This window comes from Perca fluviatilis, chromosome 7, assembly GCF_010015445.1.
Source record: "Perca fluviatilis chromosome 7, GENO_Pfluv_1.0, whole genome shotgun sequence".
NCBI classification, from domain to species: domain Eukaryota; kingdom Metazoa; phylum Chordata; class Actinopteri; order Perciformes; family Percidae; genus Perca; species Perca fluviatilis.
The window spans coordinates 19,820,561-19,847,920 of NC_053118.1; the positions used below are offsets into that span (position 1 = coordinate 19,820,561).

At 38.8% G+C, this 27,360-nt stretch overlaps 2 protein-coding genes across 6 annotated transcripts; one reads left to right on the top strand and one right to left on the bottom strand.

The window, feature by feature from the left end:
• Positions 1–79: 79 nt before the first annotated feature.
• Positions 80–16,789, bottom strand: tax1bp1b (Tax1 (human T-cell leukemia virus type I) binding protein 1b). Of its 2 annotated transcripts, none has more exons than XM_039805065.1 (17): positions 16,662–16,789; positions 14,380–14,573; positions 10,652–10,754; positions 9,943–10,133; positions 9,552–9,710; positions 8,416–8,564; positions 8,026–8,116; positions 7,096–7,281; positions 6,640–6,891; positions 5,793–5,963; positions 5,238–5,310; positions 5,017–5,135; positions 4,725–4,850; positions 1,845–2,046; positions 1,604–1,758; positions 1,395–1,480; positions 80–1,123 (listed from the first exon to the last, which is right to left on the bottom strand). In XM_039805065.1, the coding sequence occupies exons 2-17, from the start codon at positions 14,554–14,556 to the stop codon at positions 925–927; spliced, it is 2,439 nt and encodes an 812-aa protein (XP_039660999.1). In that variant the 5' UTR covers positions 14,557–14,573; positions 16,662–16,789; the 3' UTR covers positions 80–924. The 2 variants fall into 2 exon arrangements, with proteins under 2 accessions (XP_039660999.1, XP_039660998.1); XM_039805064.1 differs by lacking the exon at positions 16,662–16,789 and adding an exon at positions 2,602–2,688 and having other exon boundaries at positions 925–1,123; positions 14,380–14,556.
• A 1,199-nt stretch (positions 16,790–17,988) lies between these two features.
• On the top strand, positions 17,989–26,842 carry hibadhb (3-hydroxyisobutyrate dehydrogenase b). 4 transcript variants are annotated; one of them, XM_039805067.1, is made up of 8 exons: positions 17,989–18,118; positions 19,116–19,276; positions 19,366–19,475; positions 19,560–19,681; positions 25,126–25,259; positions 25,480–25,556; positions 25,669–25,825; positions 26,341–26,842. In XM_039805067.1, exons 1-8 carry the CDS (start codon positions 18,049–18,051, stop codon positions 26,497–26,499), a joined length of 990 nt encoding a protein of 329 aa, XP_039661001.1. In that variant the 5' UTR covers positions 17,989–18,048; the 3' UTR covers positions 26,500–26,842. The 4 variants fall into 4 exon arrangements, with proteins under 4 accessions (XP_039661001.1, XP_039661005.1, XP_039661003.1 ...); XM_039805071.1 differs by having other exon boundaries at positions 18,006–18,118; positions 19,126–19,276; XM_039805069.1 differs by lacking the exon at positions 17,989–18,118 and adding an exon at positions 18,154–18,236.
• Positions 26,843–27,360: the final 518 nt, after the last annotated feature.

The window sequence follows — 27,360 nt, forward strand, 5'->3', positions numbered from 1 at the left end:
TAAACTTTTGTTACATTTAGAATAAAAATTCCTCTGATGTGTTCCTAAAGACTCCTGTGTCATTAACTGCATTGACACATTTCAGATTCAAACTGACTTTATTAGTTCGTATCAGATACATGAAACTCACTTAACAAATGAAACATATCTATGGAAGAAATAACTTATTACTGTAAAAGAGAAGAACCGAAGAAGGAAATTTAACATAAGCTCAGCATGCACTGATTAGCTGATGATATGAAGGTTCATAAGGATTCAGACACAAAAAACCCAATTAAATATGTATAAATCAAAACAAAAGGAAACCTAACATAAAACAAATCTATATCATACACAAAGTAGCAAGGCTTTCACAATAGCATTAGATTTAATTATTCTAAAATAGATGATCTGATGATATACTGTATTATCATGTCTGAATCTAATCACTGAAGAAATCTCCCTGACTGCATATGGTGCAGCAAGGCTGCTTTCTAAAAAGAATGAGCAAATGACTTGTACGGTGAAGTTTAAGGGGGGAACCATTTGGTTGGCTGTTTTAAATGTAAGTTTGGTAAACACTTTCCCTGATTCATTACATCCTGTAGTCTGACATATCTGTGAGAGCCGAGTCAATTTAAAGTCAGTATTGTACGTACAATTGTACGTCTTATCCCCCTAAATTATTCTTCAAATTCCAAATGAAGGGAAATCTTCCACCTATAAAAACATTTTTGTACCCCTGCCATATACACTGAACTAGAATGTCATTTCAAAATGTCACATCACTTCAAAGTGTTTCTCTAAGTTGAAGTAACAAAGCGAAAGTCAGTATAGTTCTAAAGAGTAGATCTTCACACCATTACATGCAGAAAAGAGTGCAGAGTGATTTATTTCAGTGGCGACAGGAAGTAGGCAGACTGAATGTGCTGATTTTCTGTTTCTTCACTCGAAGTTGAGCGGGTGGCCATCGAAGTGAGTGAGCACATGATTCTCAAACACCTTCTGGTCGCAGTCCAGCGGGAACTGCTCGCTGCACATGGGGCAGATTTTCCAGTGGCTCTCCACGTGCTCCTCAAACTTGCTCTGGTCATAGTTGGGTGGGAAGATGACCTCACAGAGTGGACATCGCTTCATGTCCATGCTGCACACGGGGAGAGGACAGAAGAAGAGAAAGGCAGGGAGAGGGAGCTCACGTTAATGAGCAGTCAAGAGATGATGTGCGCAAAAACCAGAAGCGTGGTCTAATAAAGAGCATCTGTCTGATGCGACGTGGGTGGCCTGCTGCTTGACGAATACCAACAAAAGGGGATTGTGCAGCAGAACAAACACTTTGCACATGTTACAATGCACAGGTTTCGAAAAATGTAGGGTGCAGCAAACTCGGATGGCATTTATGAGAGGTTGGGCGTTACCTGGGATCAAAGCAGAAGGCAGTTTGTCCATCGGTCACAAATGGGCTGTGAGTTTCAGTTGCTGTGGGCTGTTCGTTGGTATTATCCTGAGAAAGACATTTTGGGGAATTGTGAACATTTGTGAATATTTAACACAAAGAAGTCAATCATAAGTATTTAACTGCATACTGCATGTGGGAGAGAATGCAGACAGCGCAGTCTGAGCTTACATTGTTGATGTTTTGCTTTTCCTCTGACTCCTCGTGGCCTTCTGGCCGGCTATGATTGCGTGTGGGTTGGTTACACACCACATTGCTGTCCCAGGAGGGCGGGCCCACAGGGGGCCTAAGCAGCTGGTCATTTGAGAACTCCTCATCTCCCTCATCTGCAGGAAGGGAATTCAAAGACTTGGCTACTGTAAATACAAGTCAATTATTAAGTTATGTGAATCTATCTGAAAAGGAAACAAACCTTTAGAGTCTGTTATGGAGTAAGGGTTCCCAAAATGCAGCTTGCTGGGGCTCTTAGAGACCAGCAGTGGGGTGGGGGCATCCTGGGTGTAGGGGACAGGGTACTGCAGGAATAAAGGCACATTGGACTGGATACTCTCCAAGACGGTTTTCTCACTGGCCCCCTGATCTCCCTTCCTGCGGCTGCTGCCCTTCTGGAGCTCCTAGGCAGGAAACGGCAGAATTTAAAGACCAATGTCAAAATTAAAAACGTTTTCTGTGGCACTAAATATCTGGTTTCTATCTCTCTATGCCTCCCAGTCTGTCAGTAATGTCAAGTAATTCATCAGTGCTTACTATCACACAGCAGCTATGAGTCCTTGTTTTTTCTCTCGCTCACACAAACATTTTAATTAGTGCCTTCATTAAAAAAGAAACTCTTCTCATTTTCAAAGGGATTGGGACGCTGTGTTTTATTGATGTTAGTTGCAGACGCCAATTTAATTTACAGTCTAAACCTCAAATTGGGTCATTCTGCTCCTCTTAGCTGTAACAGCATTACCTCGAAGCAATATTTTAGGTCAGTGAGGACCTTGCTGTGGTCCAAAGTAATGAAATGGAAAATAAGAACTCATTTACTTGGCTTCTACAATTAGAGGCATAGTAAACACAGACCAGATTGGGAGAGGGAAAATTGCCAGGGGAATGGCACTTTTCAAGAATTTTTTTTTTATAGTGAAATGAAGTCCATAAAAGAGAAAATGAAAGCTGTCACTAACCTCCTCTACTTTTTCCTTCTCCTTCACAACAAGCGCTAGAGTGCCCTTCAGTTCCTTTAGCTCCCGTCCCTTCTCAGCTATCTGGCTCTGAAGTAAACAAAAGACACAAAGATAGAAGTTTCAATTCTCAAACATCTGACATGTGCTGCTGATAGAAAACTGCATCTTTGAAATACCCTCAGACCTCTGTGTGTGACATTAATTGATCACAGCCATAAAAGACTTCCCTTCGCAGAGGACTAATTTATGTACAATACCGCTCAAAGCAAAACAACCTGTTTGAATTCATCTGAGACACTAAGCAAATATCCGCCTGACCTAAGCCAAGCACGGCATTAGGCAGGCAACTGGAGATGACTCCTCAGAGCCAAGCTTCGCTTGTCTCCAGAGTCTGACATAAACAGCAGTAAAATGTCATCTTACAGATAGGCCTGCTCGTAAACAACGCTGTCAGAGCGGCTCTGTTCAAGGGGAGAGATAGCATCTATAATGGCTAAGCCTAGAAACTTAAAGCCACTGAGGGGCTGCTATACAGACTTGAAACAAATAATAAAATGTAATAGCTCAGGCGCTCTCTTCTACCTTACACCGCTTCGTAGCCTACTGTTGAAATCACAGACTCCAGTAGTCATCGTTGGACATTTATTGATCACAATGGGCCTCATTCACCAATGTTTTCTCTTAAATATGTTCTTAAGAAAGTCCCTAAGAAAAGTCTACGTCGGATTCATGACGTGTTCTTAAACAATTGAATTGAACAGAATTGTTCGCACCTGTGTTCTTAGGATTGATGAATCCCACGTCTTCGTAATTGAAAGCGCGTGCCTGTTTTTCCTAATTAGCATAAGGAAACGCCCCGCAAATTCCCGTATAAGGACATGACACTTCCTGTGCACCTCCTGGGAAGTGGGAGACACTGTTCAGGAGATGGTTGTCGGAGTCGCAGAGGACTTGTACGTTGCAGTGGTGGAGGAAGTACTGAATCTAAGTACTTAAGTAAAAGTACATATAACCGGAGACATATTTACTTTAGTAAAAGTAGAAGATGTCCACTACCACAAAAAAGGCCTGGCTTTTAAAAGAAGTTCCTATCCTAACCAGCATAAAAGGGAAATATGTTGTTAGAATCGGAATGGTTGGTTTTATTCATGGATGTATTTTAAGACGGTTTTACATTCTTTAACCATGTAAGTAAGCAAATAAAGTGTGTGAAGCAGCGAAAACAGGGAGGAGATGTGAAGAGGTCCAGCCAAATAAATAAGATATGAACGTGTCTTACGCTGCCTGGCGGAGAAGTAAACGACGCTGTGGAGAGAAATAGATGGCAACTATGATTTAAAAATGGGAATAATAAAAAACAAACATTTTCACTTTTACCCGAGGCTGTGTTACCGAGGGTCAGCGGCACTGCGCCCGGGCTCTGGAGCACCAGAGCCAGCATGGAAGCAAGGATAAGCGGTGCCCCATATCTATGGCAACCAAACTTCACTGGTGAGACAAACTTGTGATGGCCAGGAAGATGTTTTGGCAGGGGAAAAACTGATCAGAAAATGTAATAGAACGTTGTAGAAATGTAGTGGATTAGAAAGTATAAATAATTGCTGCAAAATGTAACGAAGTAAAAGTCAAAAGTATGCACTATTTATTCTACTTAAGTAAAGTACAGATACGTTAAAAATGTACTTGAGTAAAGTAACGAAGAATTTGTACTTTGTTACATTCCACCACTGCATTTTGGCCATATAAATAGCACGATCAATCACTAAATAACACGGGATTTAAATCAGTTTAATTGCTGATGTTAATTGCAGTGTTAGTGTTTATTTGCATACTATGATTTTTTTTTCAACAAATGATCAGAAATACATTACAGTACAATACTATCATTGTAAACGACTGTAGAATTAAATAAAATGCAGTAACCAATTATTTGGAGCAAATTGTCATCACTCAAATGTGCGTAAGAGTGCTCTTGAGTGTTCGTAGATTGTATGTTATTAACCCCTAGGTTCATTTTGCGCCGGAATTGTCCTTTAAGTGTCCAAAGACAGACCTGATTTGAAAGCAGCAGAGCATCACTGGCAGCAGATGGCCTGACTGCAGTGCTAAGTGTCTGAACTGACCTTGTAGCGATCTTCCTCTGCTGCCAACTGCAGTTTCATGTTCTCATTCGTCTTCAGTTGCTCCTTAAATTTCACCTCCATCTTGGCCAGCTCATCAGCAAACATGCAGCTACGCTCCTTCTCCTCCTAAAGAGCAGTCAGATATTAACCAATGCTCTTTTTATCATATTCCTCTATCTTACAATGCAGAGAGTACATCATGCCTTTGGAGAACATGAGTCTTTGATAGAGTTTGAACATCTAATTTGAGGACACTTGACCAATAAAAGGACGCAAATAATCAGTTTCTTACCACCAGCATCTGCTTGCATTTCCTGTACTTGTCATTCCTGTCGGACGCCTCTCTGCTGATGCCTTTGAGTTTCTCCTGGATGATGGCTTCCAGCATGGGATCAGCAGAACCTGGACTCCCTGTGAAGATAATGAAGGCAAGTCAGGCAAAACATGATTGCAGTTTTAAATGCAATTATTCATTCCATGACTTACACTTTGGCACAGTTAGATATACCGTACCTGGCACTGAAGTGTCTGGACTCACTGATAAAGGGATTGTTGAGGCCTCTTGTGCTGAGCTTCTCTTCAGATCCTACAGACAGGAAAAAATAATGCAATGAGATGACAGAACTTAAAACTTAAAACAACTTAAAAGAAACAGTATATTTGTGCAGACATGAGCTGGATACACACCGGATCAGTAGACAACAAAAATGAACATGACAAAAAAAAAAATACACAAAAGGTATGCTACTGAAAACAATTACAACATGACACAGCAGATTCTATTTTCTGTGTCTTTAATAAAGTTTGCGTATCATTTTACAAAGCGACATTAAAATGTGCAAGTGGTAATGTCTTGTACAAGCACATTGAATCCAGATAAAGATGAATGGTGTTTTGTAATTCATTCCAGTCGAGAAATTAGCAATAGACTGAAGAGTGGCCAAAGAACCTTTAACTTCTGAGGACACTGAGTGGGATGTCACAGTGTTACAGAAATCTAATGTCAGTTCACAGTACAGTATGTCAGTTTACAGTACAGTATGTTGGCTGGTGTCTGGTGGGACCTACCCCTTGTGGATCAGAGAATCTAAGCACTTGTTTTTGCAGTCTCTGACATTCCTTGTATTTCTCCTTGTAGTGTTCTGCAGCCATGTGCAGCCGCAGCTTCAGGTCCTCCACCTCTCTCTGCAGCTCTGCTAAAACAGCTGGGTCTGCCGCAGCTTCTTCTTCTGCTTTGGCCTGGTGACAACAAACATTACAGCAGAACAGAACAGACATTAATGACAGGAACGGGCAAACTTCAAGGACCCCTGGGAAGTTGTAGCGATAGAAAGAAACCCCTCACTGATAGTACCTTAGTGATTATGACTGATCATCTACAATGTCTGTTTCTTTCTTTCTACAATGTTCGGTTAGAGCTTTTATAAGAAAGGGATGCTATCAAATTATTCTTCAGTAAAACTGTGGCGATCAATTAAAAGTGCACTCATGCACCCAGGAAACTGTTCTGATCAGGGAGAGGATGTTGTCTTTTTTTTTTTATTTTTTTAGTTAAGACCTGGCCTAGTCTGAATTATGGAAAGAAGTACAGGCCCCTTCAAAGGCAGAACCAATAAAAAACCCTGTGAGACTTTTTCTATTTTTCCATTATTTTGCTCTTTCTCAGTGGCTTCACCAAAACATAGCATACTTACAATATGGTTGGATGATAATACTATTATGATTTATAATCTTTCAAACTAATTGTTCTGTGGTGAAATACATTATTATATACTTCTATTAAACGTCATTGCTACTCAGATACACAGGATATTAGAGGTTTTCTATGCTCACACATCACCTACTGCCTAAATGTATTGTTTTACATGAAGCTAATTTAATCAATAAAGCCCGTTAGATTGATTATCATCCTCACAGCTTCAATCTTGGCCTCTGCCTTCATCTGCTCTACCAGGCGCTCCAGGCGGACACACTGGGCCTGAGCTTCAGCCTTGGCCTGGCGAATGGCATCCGCCTCCAGCTTCATGTGGTAGAGTTCGGACATGGTACGGTCGCGGGTGCTAGAGGCGTCCCTCAACTCAGCGGCTAACAAGGACGACTGCTGCTGTTTGGCCTGGAGCTGTTCCTCCTTCTGCCGCAGCTGCTCCTTCAGGGCCTTCATATCTCCCTGTCGGAAACAAACGTTTTAAGTGAAGGTTTTTCATTTCCATAAGGCCACTATCAATACGTTATTATGTAAGATCTTAAAAGGATCATTATTTTTAATGACTTCTTATGCCCTCATTAGTATGACATAATAAATAATCAAGTTAAATACCGTATATGACAAATCTACTTAGGTGTTGTGACTTTAAAACAAAATTATTTGTACCAAGGGGGGGACTTTGGCCAGTATCTCTCTGTAATGTTTCTCCTTTTCAGTGAGGCACGCCTGCAGGCGTCCCACCTCCTCTTTAAACTGGGCAATGGTGTTTTCCTTGTTCACGTCCACAGACTTCAGCATCTGCAGCTCTGCACTCAGCTTGGTGTTCTCCAGCTCCCGGTTTTTCAGGTGAGTCTGACACACACACACACACACACACACACACACACACACACACACACACACACACACACACACACACACACACACACACACACACACACACACACACACACACACACACACACACACACACACACAGTTATAAAACATAGTCCTTGGCATTTGCCTCATAAATACAACACCAATCACGATCATGTACGAAAGAGCATATGAAAATTAAAATAAATGTTGCATGACTTCAATTACAAAACAGAGATTGAGATAGGCCTATAAAGTTATCCTTGTACAACAGCCCCAGTGTGATGCTCCAAGTTAAATTAGGTATGGGTTTTTGGCTCCATTTCCATGGCGACACTACGGTATGTGACACTCCCAGTTCGGGTGCAGTGCCGACCACAACAAAGGCCCAGAAACACTAGGCGGACCAGAAGAAGACAGAATAAGGCATGCCTTGTTTAGACTAAATGTTTGGGCAAGAGTATACAGAATAATCACACTAGTAAAATTTAAAAAACGGAAACCGGAAAAGTCAAAGAACTGAACCTTCAATTTTGGAGAGTCTAATATGACAAAAATATTGTTAAGTTTACAGATTATAAAACTATCAGTAACAAAGCAGTCAACCGAACCACTGCTAAGCCTGTTGACATTATGATCATGTTACATCAAAGTACCTAGCTGCTACCTACTGAAACCATGACACCCTTATTTAGCTAGTAATCTTTACGTGAAAAACAAATACTACCAGTACATTACCTTGTAAAGTTCCTTCTCGTCTTTCTCATTCTTAAGATGAGATTCAAGTGCCTCCTTCTCTGCTGTAAGTTTCTTCACTCTATCCTTGAGACTAGACAAGAAAAGGTCATAAAATTGTATCACCCATGTTTATGTTCACATTCGGTGTTTGGAATAATTATTAGTGACCATAGATTATGGTCTATGTTGTTTTTATGCATCACTCACAGCTAAAACAAGATGCTGGCAAAAAATTAGAAAAAGTCACAAGCTACTTCCTCCCTTCTTGACTTAGCAATAGGTTATATATAAAATAAGGACACATGTGATGATCACACAAGGAAGATGCATGCATGTAACCAAAACCAGCAATTCAGTGAATCTGCAACAACCCCTCCATCCTTAACTCACCTGTCCAGCTCAGTTTCCTTTTGTAGGCCCTTCTGGGTGACTCCAATCAGATCCTCCTCCAACTGTATAACTCTGGCTGTGGCCTCCTCCAGCCTCCTCTTTACCTCCTCTTTCTCCTCTTGCAGGGCCTGGGAAGAATTCTGCACCTCCTGGGAGACAATAAAATAACGTTAAAACCAAGTGGGATGAATAAAAAAAAAAAAAGCCCAAATAAAATACAGAGAAGAAATCTTTAGTTTGGTAATGTAAATGATCTAATGAATCATTGAATGCATTAATCATTCTCAATCATAAAACAAATCATTTACTCCAATTTGTGCCAAGACCTAAATAAATCTAGATGGGTTAAAATCTGGCATGGCAAAAATAATGCTAGCTTCCTGGTATATCACTTTCTTTGACTCTTTGCTTTTGGAAAACGTGTGCAAAGCATAAAAAGTTTATCGTCTTTGAAATTAAAGTCTAAATCAAAATGAAGATTATGGCTCGTGCAGAGTTTTCGAACTTAAAAGATCAAAAAAGCAAATAGGAAATGATTTTTCTTTTTACAGTTTGTTTATAGCAAGAATTCTGGAATCTTTATATTCACACCATATAAAAAAACATATAAAAGTATAGTCATAAAATGAACAGCCACAAAATCTGTAATCATGTTTTCATCTGAAAGCAGTTTTAAAAGCAGCAAATTTATGGCAGAGGACAGCATTATGAATTATTACTGACACTACTTTTAAGACTTTATGTAATGCTATAATAAAACGAATTACAACTTCGATAATACAGACGTTCATATCTGTCAGAGTGTGATTTATACTTTTAGTGAATCACGAGTTTGGATAGCTATGCATATTTGCAGTCTTTCGCTAGGGGGTGCTAAGAGACTGTTTGGCCAAATGTAAAAAACTGTCCTTGAAATAACCAGAAGAACTTGAAAAGAGCATAAATCATATAATCTAACACATTTAGCAGCAGGTGCTGCATAATCAACAACCAAAATCAACTAAACTGAATAACAAAAAAGGAAGGCCTTTTGCTTCACTGACAAAAACTTAAACAACAGCAGCAAAAGTTGTTCTCCCCTCCTTACAGCTAGCACTCCTATCTGCCTTCAGCAATTGACTCCGTTCTCAGCTTACTTGGCTCGCTCTTCTCAGCTGGGCACAGGTTTCTTTCTCCTGCTCACACTCCTTCTGAAGACTCTCCTTCTCAGCTTCCAACTGGTCCTTCTCCTGCTGCAGGAGACCTATGTTTTTCACCAGCTCCTCTTTCTCTCTCTTGGCTTCCTCCATCTTTTGCTGCACAGAAAGATAAATTGTTGAAGATGTTCGACCATTCACATCATAATTCACTTCACTTACTTAGTAAACCACCATTCCCAAATAGTATATACTGTTGTTCACCACTGTACATGATGTCCTTACCAAACTAATAATTACTCAGCGAGTTAAGCAGCTGTTCTGGATGTGACAGCCGAATAGGATCTGAAAACACTTATGTATTGAGTTGCACTGCTAAGGCATACTATACCTCAAGGAAGCTAGCCTTGGTGGTGACCACCAGGATGTCAGAGTTGCATTCATCCTCCACAGTCAGCAGCTCGTCCTCTGAAGGGCTGTTGGCACGAAACTGGAATGGCGTGCTGGCTCCCCTGATCTCCCCTTTGTGGGTCACATAACAGAACTGGTAGAACTCTGCATCATCGTTGGGCACATAATATCCTGTGGAAGAATGACATCCAGTCAGTGAACTCACTGCAGAAGCATCACAGAGAAGCAAAGCAAAAGATGTTCCTCCACAACCCTAAACTTACCTCAGTCCTTAGATTCTCTTAAACTGCACACTTATTCCAAAGTTATTACAAAGTGCAGTTAAAATTTTGGGATAAGTGCACTTTGCTCAGTTATAAGTGTGTGTATAGAATGAAAAAGTGCAGAAACTGTTGTACTGTAGTGGTTCAGTGATCTGGATCATAAACTATGCATCTGTGATCTTGTGGGTTTGAATCTAAAAAGCTGAATATCCTTTTATGTCACCCTCCATTATTTTATAAAAAGTAGTATAAACCATAATAAAAAAAACACAAACTGAAATGTCTTTAACACCAGAAGAGAGATCTGTGGGAAAGGGTTCTCATTTAACTCTACCCACTGATTCATTTTTTTTAAGTTTTAACAGCCCTCTGATAAGTGGTTATTAAAAGGTGTCAAAGTTGTATAAAACTATGGTATGAACTTACCCTGAAAGACCACTATTCGGTTGACTGCGGTGCCTTCCACATAGTTCTCAGGGAGGGGCGACCACAAGAATGTGTAATAGTCCCTCGCTGTGCTCCAACCAACCTGTGAGACATTGTGGGGAATCCAATTCAACCAGATGCTCTAACCACATCAGTGTAAGATAATAACAATGGAGGATTAACAAGGAGACTTCCTAGAATCCACACACTGCCACTTCTAAAATATCTCAAACTGGTTTATTATAGTAATCATGTTTTTTTTAATCTATGTCAGGGTGATAGTGTAGGACCATGCCTACTGTGACTTTCTTTTCTAAAAAATTAAAATGATCATTCTGTAAAGCACTGATACTCCTGGTCACCACGTGCACATGGCCCGGAGCCTGAAATGAACAAGCGTAACTGTGGAAATGTAGCTACAACTCAATTCTAACAGGAAGAGGAAAATAGGTGAAAATTGTATACATAGGTGACTTGAAAATGAAAACCAAAATGTAATTATATGTATTTTATGTGTTGTTAACTGATGGCTGATGAGGGGGGAGTACAGAAAATACATCCATAACTTCAACCCGGTGCCATAAAACTGTCAAACTAAATCAGAGTCACATCGAGCTGGCTGGCTTTGGTGTGCACACGTGCATCCACAACAAGTCCAGTCAAACCAGCCTATTAAAGCAGCCTCTGCCCCAGAACATAGATTAAGTTGTGTGCTGTGACTTTCAAAGTTTTGGCCCAAATTATATTTTAAATATTCATGCAGACAGATCACACTTATTTTATACTGCTGCAACAGATGATGCTTTGATGTATACAAGCTGTTCTCGCTATCTGGGCAGTTTATTTTCTCAACTGTGTACAAACAGCCTACAGCTACAATACTGCAAGTGTTCATCAGAGCCAGAGATAGAAGGCCCTAGTGCTTCAAACCCCCCAATTGTTACCAGTGCAGTTCCAGCCTCCAGCAGTAAAGAACAGGAAGCAATTAAAACATGCACCTAGTTAGAGAGTGTCATTACTGAAGGCTAGCCCTTACCAGTCCACTCATTAGAGCAGCAAAGGTGGTGGTGGGTGAAAACTCTGAGAGGAACTCTTTCACTTATAACAGACTGGTCTGCAATGTGTATAAATAGGAGGAGAGGAGGTACAGACAGTGCAGAGCCACTATAAAAAAACTGGACTGGAGACTGAAGCAATAACACAGGCAACACTGCAAGAGTAAAATATCCAATATACAAGAAGTTACTAAATGTTACCATAGGGCCTACCCTACTGTATTTAATTTATTTTAGTTTGAGCATGACATTTCACCAGCATTCCAGCAAAGTCATACATAGGCTAAGCTAAGCTGACAGAAGCCGGTGGCAATGTTGCTGCAGGAGGTAATGTATTGTCTATGTGTCAGTCAGACTGTATAAATTCAGGAGCAAGTTGTTCATGAATCACACCTAGAGGTTGTGCTCGAAGACAGGTTAATTATAAAGCTGTGCTTGCTTTGTCCTAGGCACTGTGACAACCTGTCCCAACAACATTCCTACATAAAGCCCAGAACAGCTTGCATCACGCAGTATGGTAAATCTTCCAACATCAAAAGGGCAAAAAGCTGCATTTGTTCATGAGCAAACAAGAACCTGTCTCCTATCTATTTATCATCAATAGCATATTTAGTTTATGTTTGACTTGTCAGGTAAAAGTGCATATTCAATTAAGTGTTAATTGTAAAAACAAGAAGCAACCCTCAACTATTTTTTATAATGCAACAGGTTAATGTTTACATTAAGTGTTGACCCATCAAAAAGTACTTTTTACTTTACAGGACTAGAATGACAGTCATTGACAAACTACAGCAGTCATCAAAACAATATAGTGCAACTGTAGACTACAGCCAGTGAGTGACAAGGTTGAACAACATTCTTGTAAAACATGGTAAACAATGAAAAAAGTCATGGTGCGGCAAGTTAAGTTTAGGGACCAAAACACCTAGTTAAGATAGTTAGAAAAAAGATTGTGATTTGTGTTAAAACACCAGTCCCCTTAAGTAGTACTCCCGGGACACAAACGCCCGTTTCCTTGGTGAAAATCTTGTGGTTTCCCCTTAACTTCTTCCGGGACACAAACTCCCCTCCCCCGCTTAAAAGCCCTGTGCGGGTCACGTGATGCCCTTATACATCAATTGTGAAAAGGCATATATTAAAAGATTGATTTTGGGATTTCATAAAATCAATATCAGATTACTCAAACAAAGTTAATTGGAGAACCGATTATTTTAACCCAGCCCCAAAAAATTTCAATTTAGTCCTAATTCTTCAAACTTATAATTCTTTGAACCCACTGTGCTAACAAGTTCCATTTCAACCAACTGAACCATAGACCATTTTCTAGATTTCTATCTGGAACATGCACTATATTCAGACTAAAAGCATATCAAATAAAAAAACAAACAAACCAGAAAGCACTCAAAAACAATCTAAGACAGAGCCGGAGCCAATAACAACTAAATGCGTGTTAAGGATCTACCATTGTTGCACGTGTATCCAGGTTATCTCTATGCATACAAAGGCAAGAACTTGGCACCGAACGTCTCATCTGTCAGCACTGCCAGGAACATTTACAGAATTTACGATCCTGCCCTCAGCCTTTTCCAGCTCAGCTCTGTTTTAGAGGCTCAAGAAATTAGTAATTTTAAGATCTATACTGCCAGTTAGTGCATAGCTTGAGGCTTAACACAATGTGATGTGGCATCCAGCTACAACAGAGTGCTGAATCCAGTATTTAAACAGCTTCTAGACATTACCTGATCCAATTCCAGTAGCCTAACGTGACCTTATTCCTCAGTGAGGCTTGGCAAAAACCTCTGTATACATGCATTTCACAAAATCAGAAACATATAATGAATAGCACACACAAAGTATCAGTCACTGAGATACATTTTTCAGACACAGAATATATATATATATATATATATATATATATATATATATATATATATTTGTCTTGGCTGACATAATAGATTTATGGCATGCTACAAGAAGTGCATGAAGTAAATGTCTGACTCTTTAACACTAGAAGCACATTCAGGCAGAAATGCATCACAAACAGAGAGAGCTATCAGTTAGATTTTTTTGATCTGGTGTGATTTAATTCCAGCTTCCATTGCATCTCCGGAAGATAAAAAGCATGTTGGTCTAGAAGAGCCTGGAGCCCTATGCTTTCATGTACATCCACGATTCACTACAGAGGAGTCTAAAATGAATTACTGCCACTGTATTGGATTTATTGTGCTCCTATAACAAGATCCACTGAAGTGTGTGGTGGGGCTCAAAAAGCTTGAGTCTGTCTTTTCCAAGCTCATTTTTCAAATAACCACGACAACAGCTGCACTTGCAATCTCTGTTTTTCTCAGCACTGACATACTGTTTTATTTTCACCTTTTTAGTAATATCTCAGTACTGTAATTTCTGCAAAAATAAAAATTCTGAAGCATCACTGCAAAGTGTTCACTGGCACAGATTCATAGATTTTAAGACATGCTTAGGTAGCCACAATGTCATTGCTCCATTGTATCCATAGTCCTCATACAGTATGTTAGAGATTTACATTCCAATACATTATACACAATATGCTCTAGTCATTAGAACACAATATCTGTGCTACAACAACTACTACTACTACTAATAATGAATATTTTGTGTTTTCTTTAAATGCTTTCATAATGCATTGAATTTTACCTTGAATATGCCAACCCAGTCCTTTGGATTGGGTGTGATGAACTGTGTCAGGGTATAGTGGCACTCCAGTGCAGCATGGGGCATGTAACTCTTCCCCACATTCTGGAAGATGACGTGGGCGAAGTTTGATGTGTCCATGGTGTCGCTTAATAAAGTCCCGTCCAGGAACAGTTCCATAAATCACTCAGCAGTGGCTACACAGGAAGAGATAAGTAACAAAATATATGATTTTAAACAACAACCACATAAACTACCACTATTTACAATGAATGAGGATAAGTGAGGAAGCCAGTTATATACAACAAAACTGATTTAGACTGAGAATCCTAAAATTACTATATTGTTATTGAATAAAATGTCACTGTATTCTATCAATTGTTTAGTTGATGGTAAAAGCAATTTGAATAAATCTCCATAACATTGCTATTAACATACATTTGAAAGTGGAAACATGTCCTCATTTTACTTAGACTAACCATGTTTGATATTCAAACAGAGCCAAAGTCTGTTTTTTAAGTTGACAAATATAATCATTATTCAACGATATGGAATACGGTAAATGGGAAAAAAAAGTGATTTAAAGAAACGTGTCTACAAAAAGGCAGATTGCAAATCTACATCTTCAGCAAATGTATAAATGTGGCTTAGACTATAGACTGTAGACTACTGGGCTAATGGACTTGTGCCTTCTACCGGTGTGAAACAGATTAGCCTCACAGGAAGTCCTTGTCAAGATGTAAAGTCAAAAAAATTCCATGTTTGCCACCAGTTGCTCTCATATGACCAGCAAACTGGTCATTTGTCAGTGGGAAACCCAGGCAATGTCCATGACACCCAAATGTACAGGACAGGTCATGATCTTTCACTTCCAACACACTATGGACAAGCAATGCAACAGGTTAGTGGTACTGTAGCGACATCCATACATCTTTAACCTATCTGTAACACTCTAAAGTAGTACTGGTGCCTGTCTTAAGCCAAATACACCTTTCAGTGGCACTCTGATTGGTCCAATTCAGCTCATGTGTTTATCAATGACTGGTGAAACATAGTTACACTGATAACACCAATATGTATGTAAATGATTATATGATACAGTGTCCTCAAGATCTAGGTAATATCTTCTTTCCTCAAACGCAAAAGTGAAACAGCTGTCCCAAATGAGAAAAATCACATCCTCAGTGGAGGATAATAAAGTAGAAGTAATTTATAACTGTACTGGACTTCTTTTTTTTAACCCAACTATTCATCTTTCTTATCTGGCTTACTTTCACATTACTAGGATGTTTTTAGTTGTTTGTTTTTTTAACAATGAAATCAATATTTATTCTCTCTGGCTTTTTTATGCTCAATTGTTATCTTTTAAAAAGGTAACAAGAAAATGACTTTGATGATGAAGAACAACTTACTTAGGCACACATTACACCTATATACATTAAGAATTATTATAAAGGGTGACATTAATTGTTTAGCAAGATAACTTGGTTCCAAAATTAACCTACTATGCATTTTAATTGCCTTTTAGACCACTTTATTTTCAGGTATATTAATCCTAAATACTGTCATAGTGCCACCCAATTCACGATAAATTAGCTAGATGACAGCAGATATAAACTCCTCTAGATGCAAATAATCGTTATTTAAACTTTAAAAAACAACCCATGATTAACGTGAGTTAGCTAACGTTAGCTACTTCAGGGTGGATCTTCCATTTTGGCCTCCTCAGATGATATAATTTTGTCCGACGTAATAGGGCCTGTGACAGTCAAAACAGTTGCTCGGATGATTATCGGACACACTAAACACTGTTGTCATCTACAGCAATCACCGAACACGATGTGTAACGTTAACGCTAAATAAAATATTGGTAAAAGTCGACAGTAATGGCTGAAATTAGCAGCTGGCAAATACTTGCTACGAGGAAAGGCCTAATGTGAAAACGATGGCTAAGTTAGCTATGCAGCTAGCGAGCTAACATCAGTTAAATACTTTACTGAACGAGATCACGCGTTAACCGCTAGCTAGGCAAAGAGACATCCTAAAACTACCGAACAAAACATTAAGTTAAACACACAGCGTTAGATTAGAAACGGTACAACGCCCTCAACGAAAAGAACAGCTAACAACAGAGCACCGATATGAACTGGAGGACAAGATTAGCCAACGTAAACTGTTAGCAACGCTGTCTCTCGAGTTAGTTTCTAAAAACCCATGTCATACGGAGGGAATATCAACAACAACCTTATAATTAGTCACATTTATAAAGTAAACCTTAAACATACCCCGTTGCCATGTTGAACAGGAGCTGAAATCCGAATGTATCATAAAAACAATTGTTGACGCAGTTCAGTGCTTTCCCGTGCCCTCTTCCTGGAATAATAATAACATTACATCATTTCCGGAAAGGGGACCTATCTTGGGAATCCCACCCATCTAAAATAAATGTTACAATAATAACCTTAGATAGCAGACAGCGAAACAATGTTACAAAAAACAAACAATGATGTAATGTAAAATCAAGTGCAACAAATATTTTGGATGACATCATGCGAGCAAGGGTTATGATTATAGATGCGAGACTATGATTATAGTATTAGTTAATATTAAAAAACAAACAAATTAAAAGCATTTTCAAAATAAGAAAAAAAATAGCATTAGTTAGTATTAGAACATATTGACTGTTTGACCTTTTGGAAATCAATAAACATACTCTTAAAAATAATATATTATGATTGAATTACATCTTAAATCATTTGAAAGCTATAAGCAGTGGTGGAATGAAACTAACCAAACACTTTAAAGGTACTTGTACTTTACTTACCTTTACTCCACTACTATATCGTACTTCACTGGCTTAATTTCAAACGTTACTGGTTACTTTGTATATAAGCCCACTGGCTACAAGTACAATTTCAACTTAATCATAGAAGCGACTACAATAGACTAGTTACAACTGGCTTGATCAACTATGACACAAAATGCTTACACAATAAAGTGTCGGTAATAATAATTAAATGATAACATATTAATGATGATGAGGATTTTTACACTGTTGTATTGCTAATTCCAGAGAATGTCTAATAAGGGGAGAACTTCCACTCTCGGGAAAATTCCGGGTTGGTACAATGGGGCTTAATAGGGAGTGAGATAGGGAGTGAACAGGCTCTCCATAGACAGGCTCTGCTAATTCTCCCCCCACCGATAAGACAGTCCCAATCGGAGCTTGTAGGACCTCTGTATATCAGCTATACGTTCATATCTCATAATTTTGACTTTTTATTTGATTATTATATTTTTTATCTCATAATTTTAACTTTTTGTATCTGATAATTATGACATCCCATGGGCATATTTTTATTATCAAGGCTAAGTTTTCATCTGTTTTTTGTTATGTTTTTACTGGCGGAAATGGGCTTCCATAATATCACTGTTAGGAAAGGCAAAGTTATAATATTATGGATGTATTAAGAGAACATAATATGCAAAAGGAATGTAACAAATCTATCTGTTGATGCGGAAACACGTATATATCGAAGGCCCTCCCCTACAGTTCAGTGGCTGAATTTGGAAGGCCGTGTTGTGCAGGTCTATTATTTGATTGGACGGAGGAACCGCCATTAATGTACGTAACTACTATTACGTCACACGTAAGGTCAAGAGGAAAGAAGCATGGCCGCTATGTTGAGAGGGTCTCGGTGCCTATTTGGAAGGAGTTGCAAACATGTTGACTTTGCATTCGGTAAGGAGAACAAACTGAGACCGTGTACGCATTGCGCACGTCTCTGCGCTTACTTTAGAAGCTAACGTTGTAACTTGAATGCTCTTTGTGACACGGAAACACTCCTTTTGCTTGAAATGTAAGAGAAGTTTGATTTAATTTTTGCTAGACTTGGTTTTATCTGCTGCTGCAGGGGCTCTCATTCACAAGGTACTGGTCATAGACTGTATAAGGTACTGGTGAAGAAGCGTTTCTGTTAAAATGACGTTGTGTTTGCGTGCCAGAGCTACGTGCCAATTGCCAATACTCTCGTCTGCAATATTTTAAAACGCTGAAGGTTGAAAATTGTCGCCATATGCTTTTGTGTCCTACTCTGTCCTGTCTCTTTATTTAAGGCACATTATGTAACAGTTAATGTCTGTCACCGTGCACTTTGTCATGTCAGTTTCTTTGTAAAAGTATGGAGGTGGTTCTTTGTAACCACTTAAACAGATACGCTTCTAAGGGGAACAACCCAAGCATTATGTTTTAAGAAAAAATAAAATCTTTATTTATGTATCTTGTGCGCGTGTTAACGTTTTTAGATGCAGTCAGTAGGTGAATAAATAGTAGTAAAGCAACCTAATATCTTTAAGTCTTTTGTTATTAGTGTGAAGATAAACTTCACTATTAAAAGTTTTTATTTAAATTGCAATTAAAGACACATGATTGTATTTTACAAGGATGTTCTGTTATCAATGAATACCGGTAGCTAAGAAAATGGTTACCATTAGATGACTTTGGAACTGAAGGGCGATTACATTGGAATTATATACCTAATTGAAATTTAAACGTGACATTGCATTTGAACAAGGTTCATTTCATTACTTTGATTGGAGAATCATTTTAATTATTAACAATATAAAAACTAAGATATTACGAACACAATGTTGAGGGGGATACCAGGCATCTTGACTAATGACAAGCAGACAATATTTTTTGTCCTTTATCATTGATCTATTTGGCCGTTACATTGTAGTCTCCACCAGGTCTATGGCCTCGAAGACGCCAGTGGGGTTTGTCGGTCTGGGCAACATGGGAAACCCAATGGCAAAGAACTTGCTGAAGCACGGGTACCCAGTCATTGCTACTGATGTGTTCCCGGAGTCATGCAAGGAAGTGCAAGAGCTGGGTGCTCAGGTGGGAGTGTAAAATGCACTCACCTTTTTAATTTGTATACAGTTTTTACCTGTACTCTCTTCTTACCTTGTGATTTTGCATTTCCTCAGATTGTGGATAATCCTGCTGACGTAGCAGACAAGGCTGACCGCATTATTACCATGCTCCCCTCTAGTCCCAATGTCATAGATGTGTACAATGGACTCAATGGCATCCTCAAGTACACTTTGGATTCTCTTTCAATATGCACCTAATAACCTCATGAATTTAAGTCGGATTCTAAATCATGCACTTTTCTCAACAGAAAGGTGAAGAAAGGCTCCCTACTCATTGACTCAAGCACCATCGACCCATCGGTTTCAAAAGAGATGGCTGCTGCAGCTGAGAAGATGGGGGCAGTTTTTATGGATGCACCTGTATCAGGAGGTACATTTTACATTTATGATCACGATATAGGTTGTATAGTCTATTATAATTCACTGTATATTCTTGGAATACATCCACGCGGTTGTCGGGTAACCTTCACCAAGCTAAAACTAATGTTGCCTAATACAAAGGTCCTGCAATAAATCCCTTTTCACAAAGGCAATAATGTTTAGTTTTGGTTGAAACTATTTCACAGAGGTGTTGATTCAGCTTGATGTTAATTTTGTAGGGCTACTGGAGATGTGAACTGTTTTGCATTATACTGAGGTGTTTCTAATTAGTCATCCCTCACTAAAATAAATGGGTGAGCTGAAACTGAGGGTTTCAATAAACTGGCAACTCAGCATTAACTTTAAAACTCTTTGAGAACATACCTTATCTGTTTAAACCTTTTATTTACTTGTCATTCCCACCAATCTAGCATTCCTGTAATTGTAAACCTTTACATATTACATTGTAAGGCTGCAACTAGGGCTGCACGATATGAGGAAAATATCTAATTGCGATTTATTTTACTGATTTTGTGATTGCGATATGATTCACGATATTGGAGGGAATGATGTTTTTTGTATCAGTATTCTCATTTTCATTGAAAAAATTAAAAAGACATAAATGTGATTTATTTTTTATTTTTTCTGTTCCAAACTAAGATTTTTAGTCTGTACGATAGGACTTGTAGGCCGGGATGTCTCCAATCACAAACTCCCAGTGCCCATGGTGACATTTTGTTTTGTCATACCAACCCCCAAAAAATGTTGTGCCATTTCTGCTTAAGAAGTTACTTAAACGATTAATCAATTATCAAGTGAGTTGCAGATAGGGCTGGGCGATAAAACGATCTTGAATCGGGATTGCAATGAAATTCAGGTCGATAACGATAAGCTTTGGACATATTTACCTAGTAACGCAACTGCCAGAGTCTGCTTTTTCAGTGTTGATGCCGGACACTGAGTAGGGATGTAACAGTATGAAAATTTAACCTCATGTTATAGTGACCAAAATTATCACGGTTTTCGGTATTATCGCAGTAGTTTTAAAAGTGTGTTCAATATGTTCAGCACTGATAGGCCTACACAAGCTGAAATAGTTTCGAAAAGTGTAACCGTGTTTATTATATTACAAAAATATAGGCAATAAGCTTGTAAAAGCTATTGAAAACTGGCTACTGAAACACTGGCCTGTTGTAGGGTGTCTGGTAAGAACTTGAACCAGAGATGTCTGACTGTGAGATCCAGGAAGATGTATTTACCACTCGAACAGGAAGTTAACTATGAAGTTGTATTTGACATTACATGTGAAGTTGGATGTGTTTCTGAAATATAAGCAAATAATAATGCACATTAATAAGCATCTGACTTACTATGAACATTTACCAAAAACTAAATGTTATAGCCACCAGCATATAACAAGAAACAATACTAAGAATTACATTCATTTCTTTGTAATAATTAACATAAATTTAACATATTGCTCTAACACAAACTGAGAATAAGCCACATCTTTTACAGCGCACATATCCATAACGGAGCAGTGTAATACACCTTTTTAATAGCTAAGCACGTGGCTCCACAGCGTTAGTCGGTTTACTGGCGATTGCACCTTGCTAACACATTGCCATAACACAACCTGAATATCAACACGTGGCTGCACAAGTAATATTAAACAATCTGCACATCTATCCGCTATCCAGTAAGAAACACAGCAATATTATCAAGGCGATTCTCTCTCTCTCTCTCTCTCTCTCTCTCTCTCTCTCTCTCTCTCTCTCTCTCTCTCTCTCAATATAAATGTCAAGTCGTAACACGGGCAAACTTAATCTACATTGCAGTACACTTATTGAAATATGAATACACGTAGCTTAAACGTTTCCACAGATAACGAGGCAGTAAAGCCCATGACCGTTTAGCAAGCTACAGAATAGTTTTAACTTACATTCTGGGCTACACACATCACTTCAACAAGTCTGAAAACGGCAAAGGATTGATAAAGAAAAGTCGATTTACAGCTGCTGTTCTGTCCCCTTCTCCTGTCTGAGAGCGAGTGATTGGCAGGAGATCAAAGCGATGACTCGCGCTGTCATCTCCACCTCACGCCATGATTCCAACTTCAAGAAACGCACTGTAGGCTACGCAGTGCGCCCGCGCGGTAACTTCAGGGGACTCGGATGAAGCTGGGAACACGCGGTTTCCACACCGTGGTAATCCACCGTGATAATGATATTTTAAATGAAACCGGTAATTGTTATCTTCAACAGTTTTTTACCGGGGTTTACCATATACACCGGTAATCGTTACATTCCTAATTGGGAGTGTTTGATTTTCCATTGTTGTGTCAAGGGGTGTTCCTCCATCGAGTAGTGTTTCCCTCATTTTAAAATGCGTAGCGCCCCCTATATTTTGCCAGTAGAGGGCATTTTGGGTTGGGTATCTCATAATGTTAGTGTGTAATGTGACTCCTCAACAAAAACGTGTGCTGAATATTGTAAAGGCATGTTTTTTATTTTTTTTATTTCACGTTTTAATAAACTATATTTTAAAGTGTAAATAAACCTCAGGCTTCATCCAGCTTCAGGGTATGCACTTCGAACAGGCATTATCAGCAAAAACAATTACATTGTGATAAATATCGATGTCGATCAAAATGGGAAAATATATCATACATTTTTTTCCATATCGCCCGGCCCTAGTTGCAGATTTATTTTCTGTTTCTCAGTGACTCAACTAGTCGTTTTAGCTTTAGATTTGTCATATGTATTACAGTATATGTATTGGCTGTGTAGAAGGCACTGGCAAATCCAGTTTGCCACTTGCTAAAGTCATGTTAATATAGAGCAGCAATGGCATCTATTTAGGAAGAAGGGGAGGAGCTTCTGCCAGCCCAAATGTTCCAAGCTGTAATGCTAGGCTGTCTGACTTTCTTGGGGGTCCACACAGAAAGTTTGTTTGAACTTGGCCTTGTCAAAGTCAAGACAGCCACTTTCTTTGAATTGATATTGGTCCATTTTATAGCCTACCCCTAAAGATTAGTACTGATTTATATGCTTCCGTCCTGGGTAGTGCACATGGATTAAAGTTGTCCAGCCTTCCGCCTTGAACTTGTGTGTGTGGTGCCGACAGTTCAACTATTGCAAACTGAAGTGAATGTCATACTTTGTATCACATTAATCACCTAAATAAAATGTTTTGAACATCTCCAGTGGTCAGACAAATCAAGAGAAGTACAGGGGCATGGTAGTGACTGTTTAATCCAGTGTGGTTAAAGTTTAAACATGAAAGCATGCATGGTGGTGGGGACATAATTGAGTCAGCATGTGTCTTGATAGTTTATTTATCTATAGTAAGAAAATGTACATAACTGATGAAATAAGGGCCCTCTTTAATTTTTTTTCTCAGACTATGTAGAGGTCTGAAATAATAATAATAATAATAATAATAATAATAGACTGGTTAACTGGTGGTAAAGAAGGAAGATCTCTGGAGTGACAATGCAATTTTCTAGCAGACCGTCCTGAGCAATAAAAGTGACGATTAACAAAAATATCTGCCGTTTTTTTTTTCTCAAATACTTCGGATTAAAGAGACAGTGCTTCTCTAGTTTCAGGACTTTAAATGTGTCCGTGATATTTTAGCATCTGCACAGTTGAAAGGAATGCTTCTGCTGGAGAAAATCCACAAACCTGGTTTCTGGCAGCTTTGGTATTTGAATGTTTGTTTTACTTAGTTATTGTCCACTCTATAGACAGAAATACACCGGTCTGCTTTTGAAACAGGATCTGGATATTTTGAACAGGTCTTACTGGTCTTTGTGCTGTTAGGGTACGTTGTGATCTTGATTTCTTTTTTTTTTTTTTTTTAAGTTTCATTAGAAATGAAAATAGATTTAAAGAATTACCATTATCAATCATAAATTAAAATTGTATTTGTTAAGTACTTTCCTACATACGTAGCTAATTACTTAAACTATTCAACCGCAAATCTATTTTCCATCTGTTCTGTATTGCACCTCTTGGACAAGTCATTCACTATCTGTGTTGCACAAATTTCTCATCTTCAAATTCTCCAAGACTACATGTCTGTGAGAAGAAGTTATCTTTTGCAACAAACCTATTATTTATACCCTACTTTGAAATATTGTTACTGTGAATGGCAGAAATCTCATCTCAACTCCCACTTTTCGCCAGCCACACAGTTCAGTTAGTACAAAATGCTGCTGGCAGACTGCTCACGAGGACTAGGGAGGGGGAAATGTATAAACCCCATCTTGGCTTCTCTTCATTGGCTTACTGTAAACTTTAGGATTAATTATAAGACTATGTTGGTAATTTCTTGGCACCCGTGTGGCTTGCACCTGGTTAGGCTGTATATTCCAGAGCCTTTAACACCATGTGAACCTGACTGCATTGTCAAATGTACAAATGGATACAGAATTGGCTAGGCAAGGGCTGACCAGACTTTTATTAACAGTGTCCCAAAGCTTTGAGTGGTGATGGCGCAGTGGATATGACACATGCCTTTGGTGTGGGAGATCCGAGTTCAATTCCCACTGCGATACGTCAACCAATGTGTCCCTGAGCAAGACACTTAACCCCTAGTTGCTCCAGAGGCGTGCAACCTCTAACATGTATAGCAATTGTAAGTCGCTTTGGATAAAAGTGTCAGCTAGATGTCATGTAATGCAATGCTTTGGACTATTTATTTTAGTACACCTTGCTATATATTGTTTTAATTTTTATGTAGCATTTAACCCTGCATGCAATGCTCTTTTATCTTTAGTTTGTATGTGAGGCACGTTGTAATTCTGTTTGGATTCATTTAGGGAGTTCCAAACTATGACGGACACATTTTCTTTCACTCCAGAAGCATGTCCATACATGTTTTTTTGCATTTTATTACTTTTATTAGAGAGTCAATAGTACAGTGATGCAGAGCTGACAGTAAATCATTGTGAGAGAGATGCAACAAAGACATTTTAATGTTTTGTTTTTTTTGTCTCCTCATCTCACCGAAAATATTCTGGATGTACTGCACCTCAATGTTCCTAAGAAAGCTTTGTCAGTCAGGACACTGAAGGGTACAGAGATACAATATATGGAGCCATATGGCTGCTGTCAGACACAAAACATGTGTGATGGACCTTTTCATGCTGTTTTACTATGAAGTTAGTTTTAAGAGTCAAAAGAATTTAAGTTTTTATAAATTCCTACAGGAAAAAGTCCACACCTTTTTCAAATCTCTCATAAAGAATGGTAGCTGCTATTTCAGCTGCTTTAAGAAGGCTGATAATGATTTACACTGATTACTTTTAGGAAAGTTCATAATTGCTTTTAATTTCCTTTTCCTGTTCACTGCATTTCAACGGATATGTTCAGAAAACTAATACATACCAACCATCTCTACATGCTTGCACATAGTTCATTGTATATAAGCACCACTTTGCATTCCTAGGTGTGGGTGCTGCCAGTTCGGGTAAACTGACTTTTATGGTTGGAGGAGCGGAGGAGGAATTTACTGCAGCCAAAGAACTGCTCACCTGCATGGGAGCTAATGTGGTGTACTGCGGTCAGGTTGGAACTGGACAGGTAGGTCATAGTCGTATTTTATTTTGTCACTGTCATGATGCATTTGTCATTCGGATAAGAAGGTGGTGTTTTTCTGAGTTTACGGTGTAAAGATAGTAGTTTGTGTGTACTTGTTGGTCAATTGTTTAATAAAATCAAAAAATGGAGTCACAAAATACGAGTCATTTAACATGTTCAGGTTATTGAATTCTAATATACGGTTATCTTGTTACTGTTACAGGCTGCTAAAATTTGTAACAATATGCTTCTAGCCATTGGAATGATTGGGACATCAGAGACGATGAACTTGGGAGTCAGGTGAATACTCTAGCTTACAAATAACAGTATATGCAGTCATTTGAAATCATTGCAATAGATATAGCAGCAAAACTATTTGTGTAAGTAACATGGAATGTGTCTTCATTCACAGACTTGGTCTTGATCCTAAACTGTTGGCCCAGATCCTGAACATGAGTTCAGGTCGGTGCTGGTCCAGTGACACCTACAACCCTGTCCCTGGGGTTATGGAGGGAGTCCCCTCTGGGAATAACTACCAGGGAGGCTTCGGCACCCAGCTGATGGCTAAGGTCGGTTTAATGACTATTGCAGTGTATACTTCAGTTACTGTTGAGAATTAGTGTTTCCTCAAACATTTCATCATTAGGTTTGTACATGCTAACCTTGTCATCACAAAAAGTGGGGAAATAAACCAAATATTTTATGGCTGTAATTCTTTTTCCTCTAGTGTGGGAAATGAATTGGTTCCTATTGGAACAGAAATGTATTCATTTTTTGATTTAAGTGGACTGTTCTCATTCATATACTGTATGTATCAGAGTTAACATAAGTCAATCAGGGTTACTGGGCCATAATCTGTGCATGTGACAGGGATTTAAGTGACAGTGTTAAAAATCAAAATTATATCTTAGTCACACCACTTTAAATGATGCAGTGAACTAGTTGGCAGTAGTTTACATCCCTCTTAAAAGGGACTCAAACCCATGTTATTAAAATAAAAAATAAATGTCTGTGGTGTGTGGGCTGGTGTATACATTTCAGCTTTGTTGGTTTTTCTAACGTTTTGTTTGCTTTTCTTTTTCAGGATCTAGGCTTAGCACAGAACACCGCCACCAACACAAAGACTCCTGTCCCTCTCGGCTCCTTAGCCCATCAGATCTACCGTATAATGTGCGCACGCGGTTATGCCAATAAAGATTTCTCCTCCGTGTTCCAGTTCCTGCGTGAGGAGGAGGGCCAGTAATGTCAGCCTCCACCCCGTCCACAGCCTGGCCTGTCCCTGCACAGGACTAACAGCGTAGTTGGGGCGCCCCAAGGACTTTCTATTTCAAAGTTGTGAAAGACATGAAGCCAAGAGAGCTCCCACGCTGCGTGACCGATTATGTCAGCACTTCTCTCCAATTGGAAATCTTGTTTTCTGTGTGTTTTTAGCCTTTTTATTATACAACACTCCTTTCCGTTTTAGAAGCAAGTAAATGGTGTGATATACAGAGGATCCAAAAGATAAGTGGACTGTCAAGCAGTGGCAGCTCTGCAGATCTTAATTATAATGCAAATAGTCCTGTGGGAATCTGTGGTGTTGAAAAGACAACGCATTAGCTCTTGCTTGTCAACACTAAATAGCTGCAAACGCAGTTTAGTCTCCACATATTTATGTTTGTCACCATTTCTTTATGTTGCCGGGGGGGGGGGTTCTGTTCATGGGGGTAACTGCTCTTGACATTGGAAATGTTATAGGATAAGAGTGTCACATCATACATATCCTGTTAGTAAATAAAGACAAATTGTGATGTCTTAAACTTTGTGAACCATTAATTTACCACCTACCTCCTTAAATTCCATTCATGTTTTCATTTCTGGTATTTGGAGATTAACTTGAACTTAACTGAAATATAAACATATTTTTATAAAACAATGCACACACCATTTATTCATGGTTGCTCTGTTGGAGTAAAGCTATAACTTGTGTTTTTGTTGAAAGACCTATTTAAAGAGAAGAGCTTTGCATTGGCACAAATTAAATGGAATTTCTGCAATCCACAAACTTGTATGCAAAAGCAACCAAACCTCAGAGACAGAGGATGAAGGATAGGCTACTAATTCC

Coding starts and splice junctions, on each gene's coding strand:
- hibadhb (XM_039805067.1), top strand. CDS start 18,049: ATGGCCGCTATGTTGAGAGGGTCTCGGTGCCTATTTGGAAGGAGTTGC. Junction 18,119..19,115: donor ACATGTTGACTTTGCATTCG/GTAAGGAGAACA, acceptor GTTACATTGTAG/TCTCCACCAGGTCTATGGCC. Junction 19,277..19,365: donor TGCAAGAGCTGGGTGCTCAG/GTGGGAGTGTAA, acceptor GCATTTCCTCAG/ATTGTGGATAATCCTGCTGA.
- tax1bp1b (XM_039805064.1), bottom strand. CDS start 14,556: ATGGAACTGTTCCTGGACGGGACTTTATTAAGCGACACCATGGACACA. Junction 7,282..8,025: donor ACGAGAAGGAACTTTACAAG/GTAATGTACTGG, acceptor TGTGTGTGTCAG/ACTCACCTGAAAAACCGGGA. Junction 5,964..6,639: donor CAGAGGCCAAGATTGAAGCT/GTGAGGATGATA, acceptor TGTTGTCACCAG/GCCAAAGCAGAAGAAGAAGC.